Consider the following 21904-nt stretch of genomic DNA (forward strand, 5'->3'; position numbering starts at 1 on the left):
AGGAGGATTTCCAAATCCAGAGGCAATTCCATTTCCTGAGGTGCCTTGGTTGGCTCTGCATCGGTGGTGGGGACTCAAGAGACAGCCTCCCTGTGGTTTCCGTCCCCTCACATTCCCTTTGTTGCTTTCTCCTTCATGATGTGGTTTTACACAGAAAACACTCTGGTAAGTAGAACAATGTTCTTCTCTGAGTCAGACGTCTGAAGCAGGAAGGTGAACAACCTTCTCAAGACCTCAGAGGTACTGAGAGAATCCTCAGGACAGGTAGGAGCACACAGGTAGGTGGGGTAAACGTGCACAGACAGCCTGGCTTCTACTTGGAATTTTCCCCTCCCTTGACCTTAAAAATCGGATTTCTCCCTTTTCCAGATATGTTGATACAAGAGACAAACTATTTAGAAAGCAAAAGCCTCAACCGTTTGTGTTCAAAGTATAACCAAATGATTTTATTGCATTTACTGCTCCTGGGCACGCAGAGGCATCTACACAGAAACAGTAGTTGTGGTTATAAAATCTTTTAACGAGTTTGGGGCAGAGGCTTTTAAATTATTTTTGAGACAGGGTCTCATTCTGTCATCCAGCTTGTGCAGTGGCGCAATCTTGGCTTACTGCAACCTCTGCCTCCCAGACTCAAGCAATCCTCCCACCTCAGCCTCCAGAGTAGCTGGGGCTGCAAACATGCACCATCACACCCAGCTAATTTTTTGTATTTTTGGTAGAGATGGGGTTTTGCCATGTGGCCCAGGCTGCTGTCACTGAGCTAGGCGATCCACCCACCTTGGCTTCCCAAAGTGTTGGGATTACAGGTGTGAGCCACTGCGCCCGGCCCAGAGTTTTCTTGATGTGAAAATTATGAGTGACAAGGAGCACCAGGAGCTCTGCCTGGCTCACTGCCTGTTGGTAGGATCTGACATATGAATAATACAAAATACCCGTCTGGTGTGACTTGCAGATTAAGTCACTGCTAGACTACAGCCTTGATGCCCTCTCTTGCTGACCCTAGCCAACATAACCAGTCTTCCAGGAACAATACCACGTTTTAAATTGCTTGAGGTTTCACTACCCACTGTCACTCAGTCCAGAATCCCAGCAGGAGACACAGCTCCAGCTGGCCTGCCCAGCCCCCATCAGAAGGCAGGGAGGAGGGGAATTTGTCAGCCTTAAGGCTACTGAGTAAGATTCTTCCATGCAGAGGACACCTGCCCTGAATGCCAAACTTGGGTCTGAACACTGCCTTCGAACAGTGAGCAAGCTCACTCAAGTTTGTATTGACTCATCTGTGAATCAGGAATGATAGCATACCTCACGTTTATCCAGAGTCACGGGCTGAATGCTGTCCCTTTCAAATTCCAATGTTGAAGTCCCAACCTCTAGTACCTCAGAATGTGACCTTATTGGTAAACAGCTGCTGCGGACACAGAAGACATTATACTGGAGTTGGTGGGATGGGCTCTATTCCGATATGACTGGTGTCCCTAAACAAAGGGAGGCTTGGGGACAGACACGCCACAGCAAGACTGCCACGTGGGGATGAAGGCAGAGAGTGCGTGATGCTTCCACACACCAAGGAACGGCAACTGCCAGCAAAGGCACGAAGCCACTTCTCCCTCACAGCCCTCGGAAGGCACCAACCCTGAGGACATCCTGATCTCGAATGTGCAGCTCCCACAACTGTCAGGGAATACACTCCTGTTGTTCTAAGCCAGCCAGTGTGCGGTACTTCGTTACAACAGACCTAGCAGGGAACACACTCCTGTTGTTCTAGGCCAGCCAGTGTGCGGTACTTCGTTACAACAGACCTAGCAGGGAATACACTCCTGTTGTTCTAAGCCAGCCAGTGTGTGGCACTTCGTTACAACAGACCTAGCAGGGAACACACTCCTGTTGTTCTAGGCCAGCCAGTGTGCAGCACTTCGTTACAACAGACCTAGAAAATGGACACACCAGCACTCCAAGCTAATGTATATGTAAAGTGTGATGTCGGGGAAGGTTCTGTTCTGGAGCTTGGCTCACGGGACAGGAGAACCCCTCACTGGGGGCTGAGCTCCACATTCCCAGACAGGACTGGAAGAAGGGACTTAAGTGCCTTTTAAACGATGACCACGCAGCTTCCAACACGCAAGCATTTACCAAAGATCTCTGGGGTATAAAGACACTATGGGGTGGGTGTGCAACACAAATTAAAATGTAAGCTTTGTTTTCGGTGAGCTCCAGATGCTTAGTAACTGGCCCTCAGGAAAATCAAAAGGTATGATGACTGTTACCAAACCTGAAGAAGGAGCTCTGCAGACCCCTGCCACAGACTCCAAGCCCAAAAGGGCTGCCTGATCATCTTGGATCTGCAGGGTGCTCCTGCCTACCTGATGGCCACCAATCTTGGGCTCAGACTTGACATGTCTGGCTCAGTGTGCCTGACCCTGCTCCCCACTGAACCCGTCAGTCCCACCCTGCCTTCTTCCCTCCTCCAATCCAACACCCTCCAGCAGCTTCTCAGTGGAAGTGCAGGCACCCTGAAGCTTCAGGTTCAGACAGGGAAGGGAGGGAGGGAGTATACTGAGGTTTGGCTGGTGACCAGGGTGCCGCCCCGACGGGGGATAACCGTTTTACTCCCCGAGCTTGGGGAGCACGGGGCAGGGGTCTCTAAGACGCAGAACACCTGGCATGTCCAACCTGGTGGTGGCACATCCCCCCGCTTTTTGGCACAGCAGAAACAGAACACTCACTTGGCCACTCTTTCAATGCCCGGGGGAGGGAAAGTGCTCCCACGGCACCACCCGAAGGCTCACTACCTGAGAGCAAGGACAGGAGGGAGGTGTGCTCTCTATCCTGGGGAAGGGGCGTCCTGGGTGGGGGCGCTGATCAGTACCAATGTGAGGGGGCAGCACCGGCCAGGGTGAGGCCGCCCCAGGTGGGCAGGCTCAGTAGGAGTTCAGAGCCTGCTTGGAACGGCGCTTCATGTGTAGGCGCTCGTGGCGGAGGAGGTCATAGTTCTGCGAGAAGCTCTTCACGCAATACCGGCACTGGAAGGGCCGGGCTTTGTCCTTCAGGTGAAAGTGGCTGCGGTGCCGAGCCAGGTGGTCGTGCCGCTGGAAGGCCTTCCCACAGTCACAGCACTGGAAGCTCAGCTTGGCCTTGCCATTTTCCAGCGGCTCTTTGGGACCCTCGTCCGCGTCCTCGGACGCCTCCTGCTCTCTCTTCTCCACCGGCTGGAGTCTGTCCGGCTGCAGGTGTATCCGCCGGTGGGAAAGCAGGTGGGAGTTGAGTCGGAAGCTCTTCCCGCAGGCACCACACCGGTAAGGCTTCTGGGCCTCGTGGCTCTCCAGGTGCCCATCCAGGTCCTCGCTGTCACTGAATAGCTCCCCGCACACTGAGCACTCGTGCGGCTTCTCCTGCTCCCTGCGGCTTCGCAGGTGTCGGATGAAGTTGACCCTCCAGCGGAAGATTTTCCCACAGTTCGGACACACGTAGGACTTCTTGGAGGTCTGCACCTCGCCCCCAGCCTCGGCGCTGCCCCGGTGGGAGGCGGGGAGGCTGCGCTGCTTCTCTTTGGGGCTCTCCGGCTCTTCCGTGCAGTACGGGCCGTGCTGGGAGTCTTCGTCCCCAGAGCTGGACAGAACGATCTCGATGGTCACTTCTTCGTCCAGGCTGTTCTCTAGAGATCGCGGGTTGCCGCCAGCTACAGGAAGGCAACATGCAGGTCAGCGGTGCTGCACAGGCCACATCCCAGCCCCTACGACCCCGGCGCAGGAAGACTCAGCTTGGAGTTTACAAACCCTTATTTTTACAATGTTCCTCGATGACCAGGGCGGCCTGGCCAGCCCTGCAGGGGCCACTGGTGTAGCCTGTGAGGAAGAAATCTTCAGCATAGGCCACGCTGTGTCCAGAGCATGCTGGACACTTTGCTCTCCCTCTTCCCAGCCATTTTCCCTTATCTTCACCCCCAACCCTTTTGATCTCTACCACCCCATCCCCCCAAGCTCTAGGAGTCTGTATTTATCCGTGCAAAGCCTTGGCCATTTACAGATCACGTACTTAACAAGGCATGGGGGAAAGCTCTATCAGGAGAGTGAAAGGCCTTGGGAGAGGAAGACTCTACACCCTACACATATCATGTGCTGGGCACCTGCATGCTCCAGCGACTGTGCTAGACTTCTGACAGGCACATTCCTATCTGCTCCTGGATGCAACCCGATGACCTATTGGTTGCCATGTTTACACATAAACTAAGGTGATCTGTCCCAGAAAGGAGGGCTGAAATGCTACTCAGCCTTGCTGGGCTGCTCAACAGTCCCAGACTGCGGGTGCCCCACGGCTCCCCGGCTCCCAGTAGCACCGCATTTCTGAGGCTACAGGTGGCGATGGGTAAAGCTGCTCTGGACTTCCTGCATCCTGAGTCTGTGATGCTGGGAAGGTGGAACCACGGGGAGGGGCTGGGTGGGCAGTGCAGAGCCCGGCCTGAGTTCCTGGCTTACGGAGCAGAGCCCATCATACAGGTGGCCTGTTTCCTCACTGCTGTGAAATGCAGAAGTCAAATCTGGAACTTGGGGGAGTGAATCAGGCCCTCCTAGATATGAGTAGGAACATGGTTGGTCTGGGCTTGATGGCTGTAGGGAGGAGAGCCCTGACGGGTCAGAGCAGCTCAGGACAGGATAAGCTAGACAAACGGAAGCAGCGCAAGGAGACACAGAGGCTATGGAGAGCAGAGAGATGAAGGGCAGTGGTGGAAGCGGTGGGGGCATTTGTCCATCAGTCACAAGGGGGTCGGGGGAACATGAGTCTGCAAGTGGGTACTGAGTCTGCCAAGAACCCATGTAGTGTAGGAGGGAAATCACCAGATGAAGACATAGATTGTGTGTGTGTGTTTTAAATTTTTTGTAGTGATGGGGTCGCACTATGTTGCCCAGGCTGGTCTCAAACTCCAGGGCTCAAGCGATCCACCCATCTCAACCAATCCACCTGCCTCAGCCTCCCAAAGTGCTGGGATTACAGGTGTGAGCCACTGTGCCCCGCCGAGAGGCTATGTTTGACGCTCATCTCGACTCTTGGTTTTCTAGCTACAGGTACCTCGTTCCAGCCAGACAGCTTCTCAGAGCTTGGGTAACCTCGTCTATAAGGTGAGCATGACAGTGGCAGCCAGTCGATCTAAGGTGCTGGTGGGGCAGGTGAGGTCATGTGTGTGATGTACTCTGTGGACCTCATTGGGTGGAGACAAGAGCAAGGTGTAACTTTTACCAGGCTGCCGACAACACGGTACTTGATCGGCAGTTGGCTTCTGTTTTTTTTTTTTTTTTTTTTGAGACGGAGTCTCACGCTGTTGCCCAGGCTGGAGTGCAGTGGCGCGATCTCGGCTCACTGCAAGCTCCGCCTCCCGGGTTCCCGCCATTCTCCAGCCTCAGCCTCCTGAGTAGCTGGGACTACAGGCGCCCGCCACCGCGCCCGGCTAATTTTTTGTATTTTTAGTAGAGACGGGGTTTCACTGTGGTCTCGATCTCCTGACCTTGTGATCCGCCCGCCTCGGCCTCCCAAAGTGCTGGGATTACAGGCTTGAGCCACCGCGCCCGGCGGCAGTTGGCTTCTGTTAATGGATCTGGGTGGAAGAAGAAAACAAAGTGACCAGGTGGGCCGCTAAGATCTCTTACTTGTTAACTGGGTGAGGAGACGGAATTGTGAGAGCAGACAGTGCGTGTTACTGTGTCCCCCTGAAAATTCACATGATGAAGCCCTAACCCATAGGGCCTCAGAATATGACTACTTGGAGACAGGGTCTTTCAAGAAGTAATTAAATCAAAATGAAGTCACATGGTGGGGCCAATCCAAAATCACTGGTGTCCTTCTAAGAGGAGGAGATTGGAGGCAGACTTCTACAAAGGGAAGGACCCTGTGAGGACACAGCAAGATGGGAGCCGTCTCCAAGTCAAGGAAAAAGGCCTCAGAAGACACCAGCTCTGCTGATGCTTTGATTCTAGACTTGTTGCTTCTGGAATTGTGAGAAAGTAAGTTTCTGTTGTTTAAGTCACCCAGCCTGTGGTACTTCGTTATGGTAGCCACAGTAGACTAACATAGACTTTGGCCCAGGAAGTAGGGTGCAGCTAAAACAAAGACCAAAAACTGTCGAAGTCATTTTAGAACTAGGTAATGGGTAGAGGCTAGGAGAGTTTTGAAGTGCATGTTTAAAAAGCCTTGAGGAGGTGGCTGGTAGAAATACAGACATTATAGGAAACTGGAGAAAAGGAGATCCTCCAATTATAAAGTGGCAAAGAATTTGGCCAAAACTCTGTGGAAACAGAAATTGTAAGTGACGAACTTGGATACTGAGCTGAGGAGATATCTAAGCAAAGTGTCAAAGGCAAAGACTAGTTTTTTGCTGCTTACAGTGAAACGTGAGATGGGAGAGAAACTCAGGAAGGAACTGTTATAGCAAAAAGGAACCATGACCTCAAGATTTGGAAAATTCTGTCTGTCCATTCTGCAAAAAATAAGAAATGTGCGCACTGGGGAGACATCAAGAGTGAGGCTGGCTCATCATCTGTTGAAGAGATTCTGAGTGTGATTCATGGATCCAATCTACCATCTCAAGAGAAGCCAGGAACACAGATGAGGTTATCCAGGAAGGTCTATGGAGCACACCCTCGTCCGACGGCCTGCAACCCTGTGAACTACATGGAGGGCAGGGTTTCTGAGTGTTATACACCAGCAGAAACACTGCCAGTTGGGACTGAGAGGAAAAGAGATGGGATGAAACAAAAGAAGGCTATTGGACTTCTGGGATTCTACAAACTGGCCGACAGAGCTATCTGGCTATGAATATGGACTATCCTTCAGGAAAAGGGAAGAATGATTCCAAAGGTGGCTCAGAGGGCACAGGGCTGCCGCTGTCATCACGGGACCAGAGGGTACAGGCTCAGGAGGTGAAGTCGTTTCCTTCTGAGTTCCAAAGAGCAGGGCCAGTAGCCTGCTGGGCCTGGAGAACAGAGAACTGAGCCAAAGGTTATTCCTGAGCCTTAAAATCCCATGGAAATGACCTGCTAGATTTTTTTTTTTTTGAGATGGAGTCTCGCTCTTGTTGCCGAGGCTGGAGTGCAATGGCACAGTCTTGGCTCACTGCAACCTTTGCCTCCTGGGTTCAAGCAATTCTCCTGCCTCAGCCTCCTGAGTAGCTGGGATTACAGGTGTGTGCTACCACGTCTGGCTACTTTTTGTATTTTTAGTAGAGAAAGGGTTTCCCCGTGTTGGCCAGGGTGGTCTCGAACTCCTGACCTCAGGTGATCCGCCCGCCTCAGCCTCCCAAAGTGCTGGGATTACAGGCACGTAATACACACCTAGCCCTGACCTGCTAGATTTAAGACTTGCTTGGGACCCATTACCCTTTCTTCTCTTGGATTTTTCTTTTGGAACGAGAATGGTCTATGCTATGCTGTTCTCACAGTTGTACTTTGGAAGCAGAAAACATCTGGCTTCACAGTTCATAGCTGGAGAGGATTTTGCCTCAGGATGAATCATACTTCAAGTCTAACCCATACCCAATTGAGACGTTGATATTTAGAGGAGATTTTGGACTTACAGTTGATGCTGAAATAGGCTGAGAATTTGGGGGCTGTTGGGATGAGGTGAATGGATTTTGCATGTGGGAGAGACATGAATTTTGAAGGTCCTGAGGGTGAGGTCTTACAGGGGATGAATTGTGTTCTCCCAAAATTTCATGTTGAAGTCCTAACCCCAAAGGACCTCAGAATGTGACTGTATTTGAAGATAGGCTCTTTCAAGATGTAATTAAGTTAACATGAGGACATATGGGTGGGTGGGCTCCACAGTCCAATATGACTGGTGTCTTTATGAGAGAAGATCAGGACACTGACAAACACAGAGGTAAGACCACGTGAGTACACAGCAAGGCAGTGGCCATCTCCAAGCCAAGGAGAGAGGCCTCAGAAGAAACCAGCTCTGCTGACACCTTGATCTTCTATTAGTTGCCTCTGCAATAGTGAGAAAATAAAATTCTGTTGTTTAGGCCACCTAGTCTGTGGTACTTGTTATGAAAGCCCTAACAGAGTAATATAGCTCACAGTGGACAACATCACCTCAAATCAGCTAAAATGACCAAAATTCGATGCATAATTTCTACAAAAGGGGAAATAAATCAAGGATAGTCCTATTATGTGCTATCAACACAACAATATGAAGAAAATTCCTTGGAGAAAGCAGATGAGACTGCTAGAAGTCTGCCCAAAACACCAGAGGGTAAGCAACATCTGGGAGTGTCCTGTGTGGGCGTGGATATAGAGAAGCAGACCTGTCACCAGCTATCCGGCATCAGCTGGCGGGAAAAGCCTTTTAGGAAGGCAAGCTGGCAGGAGCTACCAAAATAAAAAGTGCCCACTCTTTGAAATCTATCATCTCTCCCTTCTCAGTAGCAACCCTTGGCTTCTGACTGTTTCAGAGCAGTCTGTGTCAGAGTCCAACAAGGGAAGAACGGAGTTGAAAACTCCTGTGTACAAATGAACATCCATCCATCTTCTAAAAGTATATTAATGGGGCTGAGAGACATGCTATGGGCAGAAAGAAGCTGAAGAAGATTCAAAGTGCATCACAAACATCAAGCCTGCGCTTGAACTCCACGTGGACCCCAAATGAATGCATCACCCTTGGCATGCAGAGGTGGGCTTCTCAGAAAACCAGGGGTGGGCATCCATGCTTGTGGAGCAGGATCTCATCCTTTCAGATCTCCCACACTAGAAAAGCCCCTTTGTCCATGCATGAAAGGGGGCCAAGTACAAGATGCATGGAGCTGGGTCAAAATGGCACAAATCTTGCCTTCAAAAGCATCACAGGTAGAACACATAATGCGTGTGAGTCGGTCTCCATAGCTGCAGAAAACTACAGTGACACGTGGGTTCCGGTAAGAATCAGAGGCTTGGGTTTGATATTTAGAACTTATGAAAGACGGCAGCATTGCAGCCTCTGCTTCTGGAGGTGGTGACTTTTACCAAGACGACTCAGAGTCTACACTGTGGCTATTTCTCTGAAAGCAGGAATGGAACATACACTTTCCAAGAGTCCTGTGCAGCTTCAGTACACTAGAAACCTGCTCTTTAATCCCAATTCCAAGACCCTGTGCCAGGATGTTGGTCATCCATGCTGAGAGAAGAAAAACATTCGCCACATCACCAACAGCACTACAGCAGCACCCTGCTTTGACACACCCTCCCTGGTCCCCAGAAAAGGCAAGGAGGGTGAGCCTGGGACTGGGAGTGAGCTGGAGAATGACCACAGCACAGAGGAATCTGGGCAAGCAGGTAAGAACACCACCGCAGCGGTCAGCGGAGATCCTGAGAAGTTCAATTCCTAACTGTCCCATGCCCTCACCACCGCACATTTCCATCACACACCCACATGCCCCCAACACACAGGTGCACCTGGGAACGCACACACACACACATGCAGCACACCACACACACCATGTGTATATGCACGCACACATGCATTCCACACCACCATCCCCCATGCCACACGTGCACACATACATTCATGCGACACACCAGATACACACGTGAACACACAGACACACAGGCACACACCCCACACCTCCCTGGCCCTTCTTTACCTGGGTAGGTGTTTTGAGGCACCACCGTCTGTGGGCAGGCCTGGAACCCCGGCACCTGCAGCTCCTCACGTTTCCTCCTTTCTTCTACTTGGAATGGCTGGAGACTTGGAGAGTCTTTCCAGAGGAGGAAACGGAAAAATTGATTTGTCTTGCACCTACAGCACTACCTGGGAGGGTGCTATCTGAACAGATGCCAGGCTATGATCTGGGGGCGGCCCTGGGCTCCCTCCTGGGGACTGGCAGGGGGTGGCCACTCAGGAAGTGTCTGCTGAGCGAATGAACTTGAAGGCAGAATGGGCCAACTCCACAAACATGAGCTCTGAAGCTAGACAGAGTCTACGCAGATCCGGGTTCTACTCTACTTACTCTATGGCAGAGACAAGTACCTCCCCCAGCCCCGCATTTATTCCCACTTTCTGTGGTGGGTTTTCCGTAGTCATCACCACAGGCTTCTGCACACTCTGCACACATCCTGCACAAACAGCTTGTGCAGAGCCTACGGGGTAGAGATGGGACATGAGCTACTGTGCTACGCCGTCTCTGAACGCTTGTTCCAGGTAGGGATGGTGTGTCAAAACCTTGTCTGCTTCACGCTCTAGGTCCCAAAGGGGAAGGAGGTGTGGAGCTGCTGAGGATTCTGTCAAATTTCCTCCTGAAGGAGCAGGTGCCTCGAAGCACCATGGCATGGAGATCATGGGTGCAAGCGCTGGTGACACAGCCTGAAGGAGGGCTGGAAACTGCTGCTGCTGAGCCCCAGCACCTCCCCACACCCCAGTGTCCTCACAGCACCCCTGCACCAGGCAGATGGAAGACTAGACAGGTGAGGCACCTCAAAGGGCTCTGCTCGGTGCCCAGTTAGGAGGAGACACTCCCTCTGCAACCAGGCTTGTCATGAGTATCTGACCTCACTCCTGGAGGGGCCGCTGTATGGTCAGCACAAACCAGATGTTACTTACAGGCAGAGGAGACAGACATTCCTATTATTTCCCAGTCCTTGGCTGAGGGAGTACAATCCCAATGCCTGGCAAAATTAAGATCCCCCATTCTTTCTATGAAAAGTCAGGGACAAGGCAAGACATGCAAGACCCACATAGAGTCTGGGGAAATGAAGAAGGCAAGTAGGGGCTGCAGAGAGAAGCCAGCAAGTCGGTTCATCTCTGGCTGCCAGCAACCCTTCACCCTACTCTGTCCACTCAGTTCCGGAATCACTACTCACCCAAGTAGGAGACCTGGGGCACTTCTTTCCCCTGCAGATCCTGCGGCTCTGGAACGCGAGGCTCATTCTCCTCTCTCTGGGAGAGATCCGGCTGGGCCGCTAGCTCATCTGTTCAAAGAAAAAGGCAGGATACATGTTTATTAGTAATCTGATCCTGCAGCAACCAGGGCTGGTCCAGAAGAGAAAAGGTGGAGGGATGCCCAGCAGGCGTGGCACCATCAGGGGCGAGAAGTGAAAACGCCAGAGCCGGCAGCGCAGGGGCAGTGGGGGCAGCACACGCAGGGAGAGCTATGGGCTTGGGGGTCTCTCTGAGGCTTTTGGGTATAAAGCAGAAGTAAAGGGACGAAAGGGTAAGAGCGATGGAAGAGAAATGGACATACAGCACATGTTCTATTTGGTTCTGATAAGCCTGATGAGGTGAGACGGCAGGTGATCAGTCGGACACACTGCCTATAGGGCCGCTGTGTGCAAATGACTTCCCATCCAGGTTGGGGGTGAACAGAGAAATATGATGCAGGCCCCGCTTCCCTGATCTTATGGGACGAAGTTGACTCTTACTCCAAGTGAGAACCCCCTGCCCAGTTCCCTGGTCTTGAGGTACGGGGGGAAGTTAAGTCTTACTTGGAGGAATTGAGACCCCGCAATCCTCCCCAATGATGAACTCTCCATAGAAGCCAGTCTGGGCAGGATCTAGAAGGGACCAATCCTCTTCAGAGAAGCATAAAATCATGTCCTTGAACGGAGAAACCCGATTCTGAAAGCACAGTAGAACAGGGATGCCTCAGTCCGGGACGAGCTAGGTGTCTCAGTCTTAGTCCACTGAGGCTGTGATAACTCAATGCTGTAGGACAGGCAGCTTCTACACAACAGAAATCTGTTTCTCACAGTTCTGGAGGCTGGACGTCCAAGATCAAGGCACTAGCAGGCTGGGTGCCTGGTGAGGGCCCACTTCTTGGTTCAAACACAGGCATCTTCTGTGTCCTCACAAGATGGAGAGGGCAAGGGAGTTCTCCGGGGCCTCTTTTAGGAGGGACTAATCCCACTCATGAGGACTTTGCCCTTGTTACCAGATCATCTCCCCAAAAGGCACCACTTCCTAATACCATCATCTTGGGGACTACAATTTCAACACAAATTTTGGGGAGATACAAACACTGAAACCATTGCATTCTGCCCCGGTTCCCCCCAAATTCATATCCTTTTCACATGCCAAACAAATTCATTCCATCCCAATAACCCCCAAAGTCTTAATTAATTCCAGCATCAAGTCCAAAGTCCAACATCTCATTTAAATATTATCTAAATCAGTTACAGTTCAGACTCAAGGCACAATTCTACCTGAGACAAAATTTTCTCCAGCTGTGAACCTGTGAAATGAAACAAGTTATGTGCCTTCAAAATATAGTGGTGAGGCCAGCGTGGTGGCTCACACCTGTCATCTCAGCACCTTGGGAGGCCAAGGCGGGCAGATCACCTGAGGTCAGGAGTTTGAGACCAGCCTGGCCAACATGGTGAAACCTCATCCCTACCAAAAATACAAAAAGTAGCCCGGCGTGGTGGTGGGTGCCTGTAATCCCAGCTACTTGGGAGGCTGAGGCAGGAGAATCATTTGAACCTGGCAGGCGGAGTGCAGTGAGCTGAGATCGTGCCACTGCACTCCACCCTGGGCAATAGGGTGAGACTCCGTCTCAAAAAAAAAAGAACCCCCCCCCCCACACACACACAGAGGTGGAATGGCACAGGATAAACATTCCAATTCCAAAAAAGGGAAACAGAAAAAAAGAAAAGGAGTAACAGGTCCCAAGCAAGTCCTAAACCTACAGGTCACAGCACATTATGGTTTACGGCTTGAGATTAATCTCGAGAATAATCCTTTTTGTCTTGATACCGTGCTCCCTAGGCCCACTGTGTTGGGAGGTGACCCCACCTTCCAAACCCACAGGTGGCACCTTCACTGGGCAGGAGTTGAGCCCCCAAGGCCCTGGGTGGTCCTGCCCCACGGCAGCCCCTAGCGAGGGCCTGCCCTCAAGGGGGTTCTCTGTGGTGGCCCCACCTCTGTGGCAGCTCCACCTCTGTGGCAGCTGTGTGTCTCTTTCAGAGGTCCAAGGCTCTCTTGGGCTGGAACTTTGCTGATGGCCCTACCATCTAGGGCTTCAGGGGTGACTGAAGCGGGGCTCTCTGCTATGGTCCCCTGCTTGCTGCGGGTCTTGTGCTCTGGGCCTGTGATGGGCGGAACAGCTCTGATGATTTCTGAATTGCTTTTGGGGTCATTTTTCCATTTTCTTGGACTAGCTCCCAGCCTCAGTTTCAATGGCAAAACCTTTATCTTCTCTCCTAAACAGGCTGGCTCGCTCTTATCAACATAGGCTGACAAATATTCCTGATCTTTAAGTTCTGCTTCCCTTTTAAGTAACAGTCCCATCTTTAAATCACTTCTCTCTTTTCACATTTCACAAGCTGCACCTTCAAAACTTTGCTTAGATATTTCTGTGGCCGCATATCCAATTGCAGTGGCCTGTAAGTTCTACCTTCCACAAAACACTAATACATAAGCACAGTTCAGCCAAGTGATTTGCCACTATAAGAAGGATAGCCTTTCCTCCATTGCCAACCACACATTTCTCATTTCCATCTGGGATCTCATCAGAATAGCTTTACTGTTCACATTTTCACCAACATTCTGGTTGAGAATATCAAATCTCCTCTTTTCTTTTGGAGCCTCACCAGAATCACCAGTAATAGTCTGTTCATGGGCTGGGCACGGTGACTCACACCTGTAATCCCAGCGCTCTGGGAGGCTGAGGCTGGCAGATCACCTGAGGTCAGGAATTCCAGACCAGCCTAGCTAGCCAAAATGGCAAAACCCTGTCTCTACTAAAAACACAAAAATTAGCCAGGTGTGGTGGTGCACGTCTGTGATCTCCACTACTCAGGAGGCTGAGGTTGCAGCAAGCAGAGATCGCGTCACTGCACTCCTGCCTGGTGACAGAGCAGGACTTCATCTCAAAAAAAAAAATTGCCTGCTCACGGCAACACAGGCTTTTTCCAGCCTGCACTTCAAACCCTTTCAGCCTCTACCCATTACCCAGTTCCCAAGCTTCTTCCATGTTGTATTTGTTATAGTAGCACCCCAAATTTTTGGTGCTACTTTTCTGTCTTAATCCATTTGGGCTGCTCTAACAAAATACCGCAGATTGGGGACTCATAAACAACATAAATGTATGTCTTACAGTTCTGGAGGCTGGAAGTCTCCAGCTGATACCCGCATAGTTGGGTTCTGGTGAGGGCCCAGTTCCTTGCTCCATAGATGGCCATCATTTCATTGTGTTCTCACATGGTGGAAAGGGCAAGGCTGCTCTCTGAGGCCTCTTTTATAAGGGTACTAATCCATTTACGAGAGATTTGCCCTCATAACCTGATCATCTCTCCAGTGCCCCACCTCTTAATGCCAGCAGCTTGGGGGCTAGCATTTCAACATGTCAAAGTTGTGGGGAGGGGACACAAAAACATTCAGACCATAGCACTAGGGGAGCAGGGGGTGGAAGCTGGGGCTGAGGGAAGAGCCCAAAGCAACATGTGCAGATAGAAGGGAGAGAAAGGAGACTGACTACCCCAGGTCCAGGCTCCAGGGGACACACTGCTTTGTAATTTCTGCTCTTGGATCCACCTCATCCCTATCTTGTTTGGCAAAACCCAAATGGCAGCTACCTTGCTGGGTGGCCAAGGATGTGGAGAAACAGGTCTTCCTACTCTGCTGGGGAGGCTGCACATCCACCACTCCTATGGTGGGCTGCTGGACAATGTCCAGAAGTAACCAGCGTGCTCACCCCTCAATGCAGAGATTTCTTAAGTTTATGTCGCACATGTGCAATGTGAAGTCTATAAAAGCTGCTTCACTGCAGCATTGATCTAATAAATACTGGAAACCTTGACACACATCAACAAGACAGCGGATTAAGTAAGCTACAGAAACCTCCCAAGGGATGATCCTACACGCACAGAAAGAACGAAGGCCTCTCTGCACCGAGAAGGAATTCTCTTCAAAGTGTGTTGTTGCAGGAAAACACCTGTGCATGATGGAATCCAGATGGCCACCAAGTGCAGGGCGTAGGAGTTCCGAAGCTTAGCTGCCTCTGAAGAGGGACCTAGGACTCTGGGGTTAGGTGTAGCAGGGAGATTTTTTTCATAAACTTTGAATCATGGACCATGGGAATGTGTCAAAAAACTGATTTTAATTTCTATTTTTATCTTTATATTGTTTTAGACCGTCTGTCACCCAGGCTGGGGTGCAGCTGCACAATCACAGCTCACTGCAGCCTCAACCTCTGGGGCTCAATCCTCCTGCTCAGCCTCCCAAGTAGCTGGGACTACAGGCGTGAGCCACCACGTCTGGCTAATTTTTTACTTTTGTAGACATGAGGTCTTGCTGTGTTACCCAGGCTGGTCTCAAACTCTTGGGCTCAAGCAGTTCTCCCACCTCAGCCTCCCACAGTGCTGGGATTACCAGTATGAGCCATGGTGCCTGGCCTAATTTTTGTTTTAAAAATGATGGTATATCCATATAATACTAGGAAACCAGGAAAATAAAGCAGTCCTTTATATAATTGGAAAGGACCACAAAATAAAATTTTTGTGGAAAAAATAAAATTAACTCATAGGACTTTTATATTACTAGTATCTATGTGACAAGCAAAAAAGGAACAGAATAATTTTTAAAACATGCCTTGTATCTGCCTACCTCTCTGGAAAACTATCAGTTACTGTCAGATGGTTTCCCCAGGTGTTGGGGCCAGGCATCCAGGACAAGGCTGGGAAGGAGTGATTTTCTTTCTCTATTTTTTTAGGAAAAATAGAATGAGAGGGTGGGGGTAGGTGAAGAAGAGAAAGAAATAATGGGGAAAGTGAAGGAAAGGGTATTTGGAAGTCTCTGTACTGTTCTTGCAATCTTCCCTAACTTAATTAATTCCAAAGAAAAAATTTAAAATAAAAATAAAGAGAATACCTCAAAAATTCTAAAACTGCATCAGGGTTTTGGAACAAGGACTCTCGCCTGTACATATGAAACACAGGCACAGGCATCTTGGTAAAAATTCTGACTCAGTAGGTCAGGGGTGGAGCCTCAGAGGCTGCATCTGAATGAGCCCTAAGTGGACCTGCTGCTAGGAATAGGTCAGTGCGGAAAAGCCTCTGTCTTCCCAGGCTGTGCCACAGAATCCAAAACAGGCCTCGGGAAGCCACTGGATTTCCTTACAAGGACTTGTGGGAGACAACCTGATGTTGGTTTCTTAAACCATGGTTGACAAAAAATACAAAAGAATCCAGCACTCTGACAAGACTTCCCAGAAGGGTGTGTGTGTGTGTGTGTGTGTGTGTGTGTACGCGGGCAGAGTATACATTAACAACAGACGGGCTGCTTTTTCCTTTCAGCCTTGGGGGTGTGTGTGTGTGTGTGTGTGTGTGTGTGTGCGCGCGCGCGCGTGTGTGTGTGTGTGTGTGTGTGTGTGTGTGTGTGTGTGTACGCGGGCAGAGTATACATTAACAACAGATGGGCTGCTTTTTCCTTTCAGCCTTGGTTAGGTGTTTGAGAATCTACTTGCTATAGTGTGAATGTGTCCCTGAAATGTCTTGTGCTGGAAACTTGATCCCTCACGTGGCAGGATTGAAAGGTGTGGCTTTTAAGAGGTGATGAATGGGTTGTCATGGGAGTGGAACTGGTGGCTTTGTAAGCGGAGGAAGAGAGACCTGAGCAAGCGTGTCAGGATACTCAGCCCCTCGCCATGTGACGCCCTGCACCCACCTCGGAACACCACAGAGCCCCCACCAGCACGAAGGCTCTCACCAGATGGAGCCCCTCGACCTGAATCTTCTCAGCCTCCATAACTATGAGAAGTCAATCTATTTTCTTTATAAATTACAGTTTCAGGTATTCTGTTATAAGCGACAGAAAACTGACTAGTCAGTCATGGCATCGCAGGAGCAAACCCAGGTCCAAGGGCCAGGTGGGTGGACAGCCAGTACTCCAGTCACCTACAGAATCCGACACAGCCACTTGGCAGGATACCCAGGGAGCTTTTAGAACCATGAGGACCAATGCTTACCTGTTGGGGAGGAGGATAAAAACAGGACAGTGATCTACAGCAGGGTCCTTTTATTTGTGATAGATTTGTTTGTGAGGCACACAAATAAACTGGCAGAGAAAAGTCCAGAAGGGAGATCATTAGACCATGCAGAAACTTCTCACATGACTGGGAACGAGTGGTATCTTTTCACTTCCTACATTTTGTTGATTTTTCATATGAGAAGGGATGGGGAAAATAGATAAACATGTCTATTTACGATTAAATCTTCAGAGGAGATTTTTCTAATGCCTCCCACTAGGCACAATGAAAACCCTGGCCATCGCGCATAAACGAGCACCGGAGACTCTGAAAGGTGGAGAGAGGGTGGCAGAATAGTCAGGGACCTTGGAAGAACATGTGCTAAGTTCACTGGTTTTTCTTTCCACCACGTATTTCCCTGACTTGAAGCCAAAGGAGCCAGCCACCAATAAATACCCATGGGCATAGACCAAAAAAAAACTCCAACAAAAGCCTGCTCTCTCAGTCACAGGACCCGGAAAGGGGCAGCCGAGCCAAACAGATAATAACTGCTCTTCTCCACTTAATCCCATGTGAGAAAACCGTGGCCCCTTCTTACCAGCACCAGCGGAGAATGAGTGGGCAGCCTAGACTTCCACTCTCACCGGGTGCAATGAGGTTCCCTAACACCCCTGCTGGGGTGGTCTCACAGACGGCCAAACAGGAAGCTGGGACCTCCCCCACGGCTAGCTAAGAACAAGCCCCCTGCCCGCCCGTGGAGAACATGTAGGGAGCTGGAACTCCACTCCCACTCAGGCTTACGAGGAGTATCCCCACTTTGGTGCCCGGGAAGACCCAGGAGGAAACCTGACATTCTCTCACCAGGTAATAACAAGTGGTGGCCCACCTGCCCTTCTCTTGCTGGAGCAATGTCAAAAACAACACAGCACAACCAAACAAAACCAGCTACACCGAAGTTAAGGTCCAGAGTCTCATCACACAAAAATATGCAGGCAGAAAATCACTCACTATACCAAGAACTGGAAAGATCTGAAACAGAATGAACAAAGATAACCACCAACAGATGCCAACCCTCAGGCGACAGATATGTTAGAACCATCTGACAAAGAAGCCGTCATAAAATACTTCAGTGAACAATTATAAGCACACTCCAAACAAACGAAAAAACAGACACAGAACGTCTCAGCAAAGAAACAGAAGATACAGAAAATAATTAACTAGAAATGTGAACAGCACACACCACAATATGAGATAAGAAGCTCAGTGAATAGGCTCAGCTGAGGAGAGGACAGAAGAAAGACTCAGTCAACTTGAAGACGGAAAAATAAAGTTATTCAATCTGAACAACAGAGAGAATACAGGCTGGAAAAAAAAAATGAACAGAGTCTCAGGTACCTTTATAAATGACACAGTTTCTAACAAGAGATCTAAAACCTGTCTCCTTAGCACTCTGGAGAGGAGAAAGAGAGGGAATAAAAAAGTACTAGAAAAATCTAGCTCAAGACTTCCCAAACTTGGAAAGAGACATAAACCTAGAAATTTAAGAAGCTGAGCAAACCCGCTGGGGCACGGTGGCTCACGCCTGTAATCCCAGCACGTTGGGAGGCCGAGGTGGGCGGATCACCTGAGGTCAGAAGTTCGAAACCATCCTGGCAAACACGGTGAAACCCTATCTCTACTAAAAATACAAAAAATTAGAGCCAGGCATGGTGGCACACGCCTGTAGTCCCAGCTACTTGGGAGGCTGAGGCAGGAGAATCACTTGAACCTGGGAGGCAGAAGTTGCAGTGAGCCGAGATTGTACCACTGCACTCCAGCCTGGGCGACAGAGCAAGACTCTGTCTCAAAAAAAAAAAAAAAAAAGTATTAAAAAAAAAAAAGCTGAGCAAACTCTAAACAGGTTAATCTAAAGAAATCCATAACAAGACCCAGCATAATTTAACTTCTGAAAACTGAAGGCAAAAAAAAGAAAAAAATCTTAGTCAGAGTAAAATAATACCTTCCTTATAGGGAAAAAATTTTTGAATGACAGCAGATTTCTCATCAAAAGCCATGGAGGCCAGAAGGAAATAACACAGTATTTTTCAAGTGCTGAAAGAAAACTGTCAACTGTGACTCTTTCATCTGGTGAAAACATCCTTCAGGAATGACGGGGAAATGAAGACCTACTAAGATGAGGAAAAAACAGGTAAGTCCATCACCAGCAGATCTATTTTAAGAGAACGGCTAAAGAAACACTCTAAACAAAAAGAAGGAACCTTGAAACATAAGAAGAAAGAAAACAGTAAGCCAAAATATGGGTAACAAATAGGTTTTCTTTTTCCTTTTGAGTTTTCTGAATAATGTTTGACAGTTGAAGCACAAATTACAACACTCTATGATGTGGTTCTCAATGTACGTAGAGGAAATATTTAACACACTGCATTATAATAGGGGAAGAAGGGTGAGGGTATGTAAAAGGAGGCATATTATATTTCTTTCTTTCTTTTTTTTTTTCTTTTTTTTTTCTGATGGGGTCTCACTCTGTCACCTGAGCTGGAGTGCAGTGATACAATCACAGCTCACTGTGCAGCCTCAACCTCCTGGGCTCGAGCAATCCTCTGCCTCAGCTTCCCAAGAAGCTGGCACTATAGGAGCACACCACCTTTCCCAGCTAATTTTTTAGAATTATTATTTGTAGAGACAAGGTCTCGCTATGTTGTCCAGGCTGGTCTCAAAATCCTGGGCTCAAGCAATCCTCCCACCTTGACCTCTCAAAGTGCTGGGATTATAGGCATGAGCCACGGCATCCGAACAAAGGAAGTAAGTTTCTACACTTCACTCAAACTGATAAAATGATACTCAGTAGATAAGTTATGTATATATAATGTAATACTTAGAATAACCACTAAAAAGGCTAAACAAAAATATACATACACTCAACACCACACTAGGTAAATCGAAATGGAATTCTACATGTTCAAGTAACCCACAGAAAAATAGGAAAAAGGAAACAGAGAAACAAAAACAGAGCCAGAAAAATAGAAAGTCTTAAGCCCTAACATGTCAGTGATGACATTAAATACAAATGGTCTACACACATCAATTAAAACACAGTAAATGGCAGAGTAGATTAGAAAACATTATCCAAATATATACTGTCTAGGCCGGGTGCAGTGGCTCACACCTGTAATCCCAACACTTTGGGAGGACGAAGCAGGTGGATCACCTGAGGTCAGAAGTTCAAGACCAGCCTGGCCAACACGGTGAAACCCCGTCTCTACTAAAAACACAAAAATTAGCCGGGCCTGGTGGTAGTAGTCTCAGTTACTAGGGAGGCTGAGGCAAGAGAATTGCTTGAACCCAGGAGGTGGGGGTTGCAGTGAGCTGAGATTGCGCCACTGTACTCTAGTCTGGATGACATGAGACTCCGCCTCAAACAAAATAAAACAAAACAACAAATATATACTATTTAAAAGTAACTCACTTCAAATATAATAATGTAAGCAGGTTGACTGTAAAAGGATGGAATAAATATATTATGCAATTAGTAATCAAAAGAAAGAAGAGAAGCTATATTAATATCAGATAAGAGCAGTTCCTTACAAAACTAAACACGTACTTACCAACGATTGCATACCCAGGCATTTATCCCAGAGAATGAAGACTGATGTGCACATAAAAACCTGCACACAAATATTTAGAGCAGCTTTATACAATAATGACCCCAAAAAACCTGGATGTTCCTCAACCAGTGAATGGTTAAATGAACTGCTGGACCTCCATGCCATGGAATACTACTCAGCAATGAAAAGCAATGGACTAGTAACACACGCAACAACCTGAATAAAGCGCCACAGAATTGTGTTGAATGAAAACAGCCAATCCCCAAAGGTTACATACCATACTAATCCATTTATATAACATTCTTGAAATGAAACGACATTATAGAGCTGAAAAACAGATCAGTGGTTGCCAGAGGTTGAAGAGAGGGTGAGGGTAGGAAAGAAATGAGTGTGGACATTAGGTAACAGGAGATATCCTTCTGGTGAAGCACCTGTTCTGTATCTTGAACGTATCAATGTCAATACCTTGGCTGTGACATTGTACTACATTTACAGAATACAGATTTTTACTCTATATTTTACCATTGAGCGTTTAAAAAGTTCACAGGATCTCTCTGTGTTATTTCTTACAATGGTATGTGAATCTATAATTATGTAAAAATAAGAAGGTTAATTTAAGAAGAAAAACAAAACTTCATGTGTACCATGTTCGTAGCAGCATTATTCACAACAGCCAAAATGTGGAAGCAATGCAAATGTCCATCGACAGATGAATGGATCAACAATGTGATATATACACACATGGGATTATTATTCAACCTTAAAAAGGAAGGGAATTCATGGTCGGGTGCAGTGGCTCACACCTGTAATCCCAGCACTTTGGGAGGCCGAGGTGGGTGGATCACGAGGTCAAGGGTTCGAGACCAGCCTGACTAACATGGTGAAACCCTGTCTCTACTAAGAATACAAAAATTAGCCAAGCATGGTGGTGGGTACCTGTAATCCCAGCTACTCGGGAAGCTGAGGAAGGAGAATTGCTTGAACCCGGAATGCGGAAATTGCAGTGAGCCGAGATCGAGCCACTTGCACTCCAGCCTGGGTGACAGAGCAAGACTCTGTCTCAGAAAAAAAAAAACAAAACGGAAGGGAATTCCGACACACATTACGACATAGATGAACCTTGAGGACAGTATGCTGAGTGAAATAAACCAGTCACGAAAAGGCAAATAGTGTACAATTCCACTTATATCAGGTATTTATAGTCAAATTAGTAGGGACTGAAAGTAGGATGGAGGTTGCCAGGAACTAAGGAAAGGGTAAATGGGGAGTTATTATTTAACATATAGGGAATTTCGGTTTGGGAAGATGAAAAAGTTCTACAGATTGGGTGTACAACAATGTAAATGTACTTAACAACACTGAACTGCATACTGAAAAACAGTTA

General features: G+C 48.5%; 1 protein-coding gene across 4 annotated transcripts in view; it reads right to left on the minus strand.

The window, feature by feature from the left end:
- Positions 1–394: 394 nt before the first annotated feature.
- ZNF496 (zinc finger protein 496) overlaps positions 395–21904 on the minus strand; it is a 32021-nt gene continuing 10511 nt past the window's right edge. For 2 of the 4 annotated variants that reach the window (XM_050771719.1, XM_050771728.1), the window contains 5 exons: positions 11439–11571; positions 10818–10925; positions 9602–9715; positions 1864–3676; positions 395–1799 (listed from right to left, as the gene is read on the minus strand). In XM_050771719.1, the coding sequence (XP_050627676.1) occupies positions 2919–3676; positions 9602–9715; positions 10818–10925; positions 11439–11571 (1113 nt within the window). In that variant the 3' untranslated portion in view covers positions 395–1799; positions 1864–2918. The remainder of the gene's footprint in view (positions 1800–1863; positions 3677–9601; positions 9716–10817; positions 10926–11438; positions 11572–21904) is intronic. The other 2 variants (XM_050771737.1, XM_050771747.1) reach the window with 2 other exon arrangements.

The sequence above is a fragment of the Macaca thibetana genome, chromosome 1, assembly GCF_024542745.1.
Source record: "Macaca thibetana thibetana isolate TM-01 chromosome 1, ASM2454274v1, whole genome shotgun sequence".
Taxonomy (NCBI): domain Eukaryota; kingdom Metazoa; phylum Chordata; class Mammalia; order Primates; family Cercopithecidae; genus Macaca; species Macaca thibetana.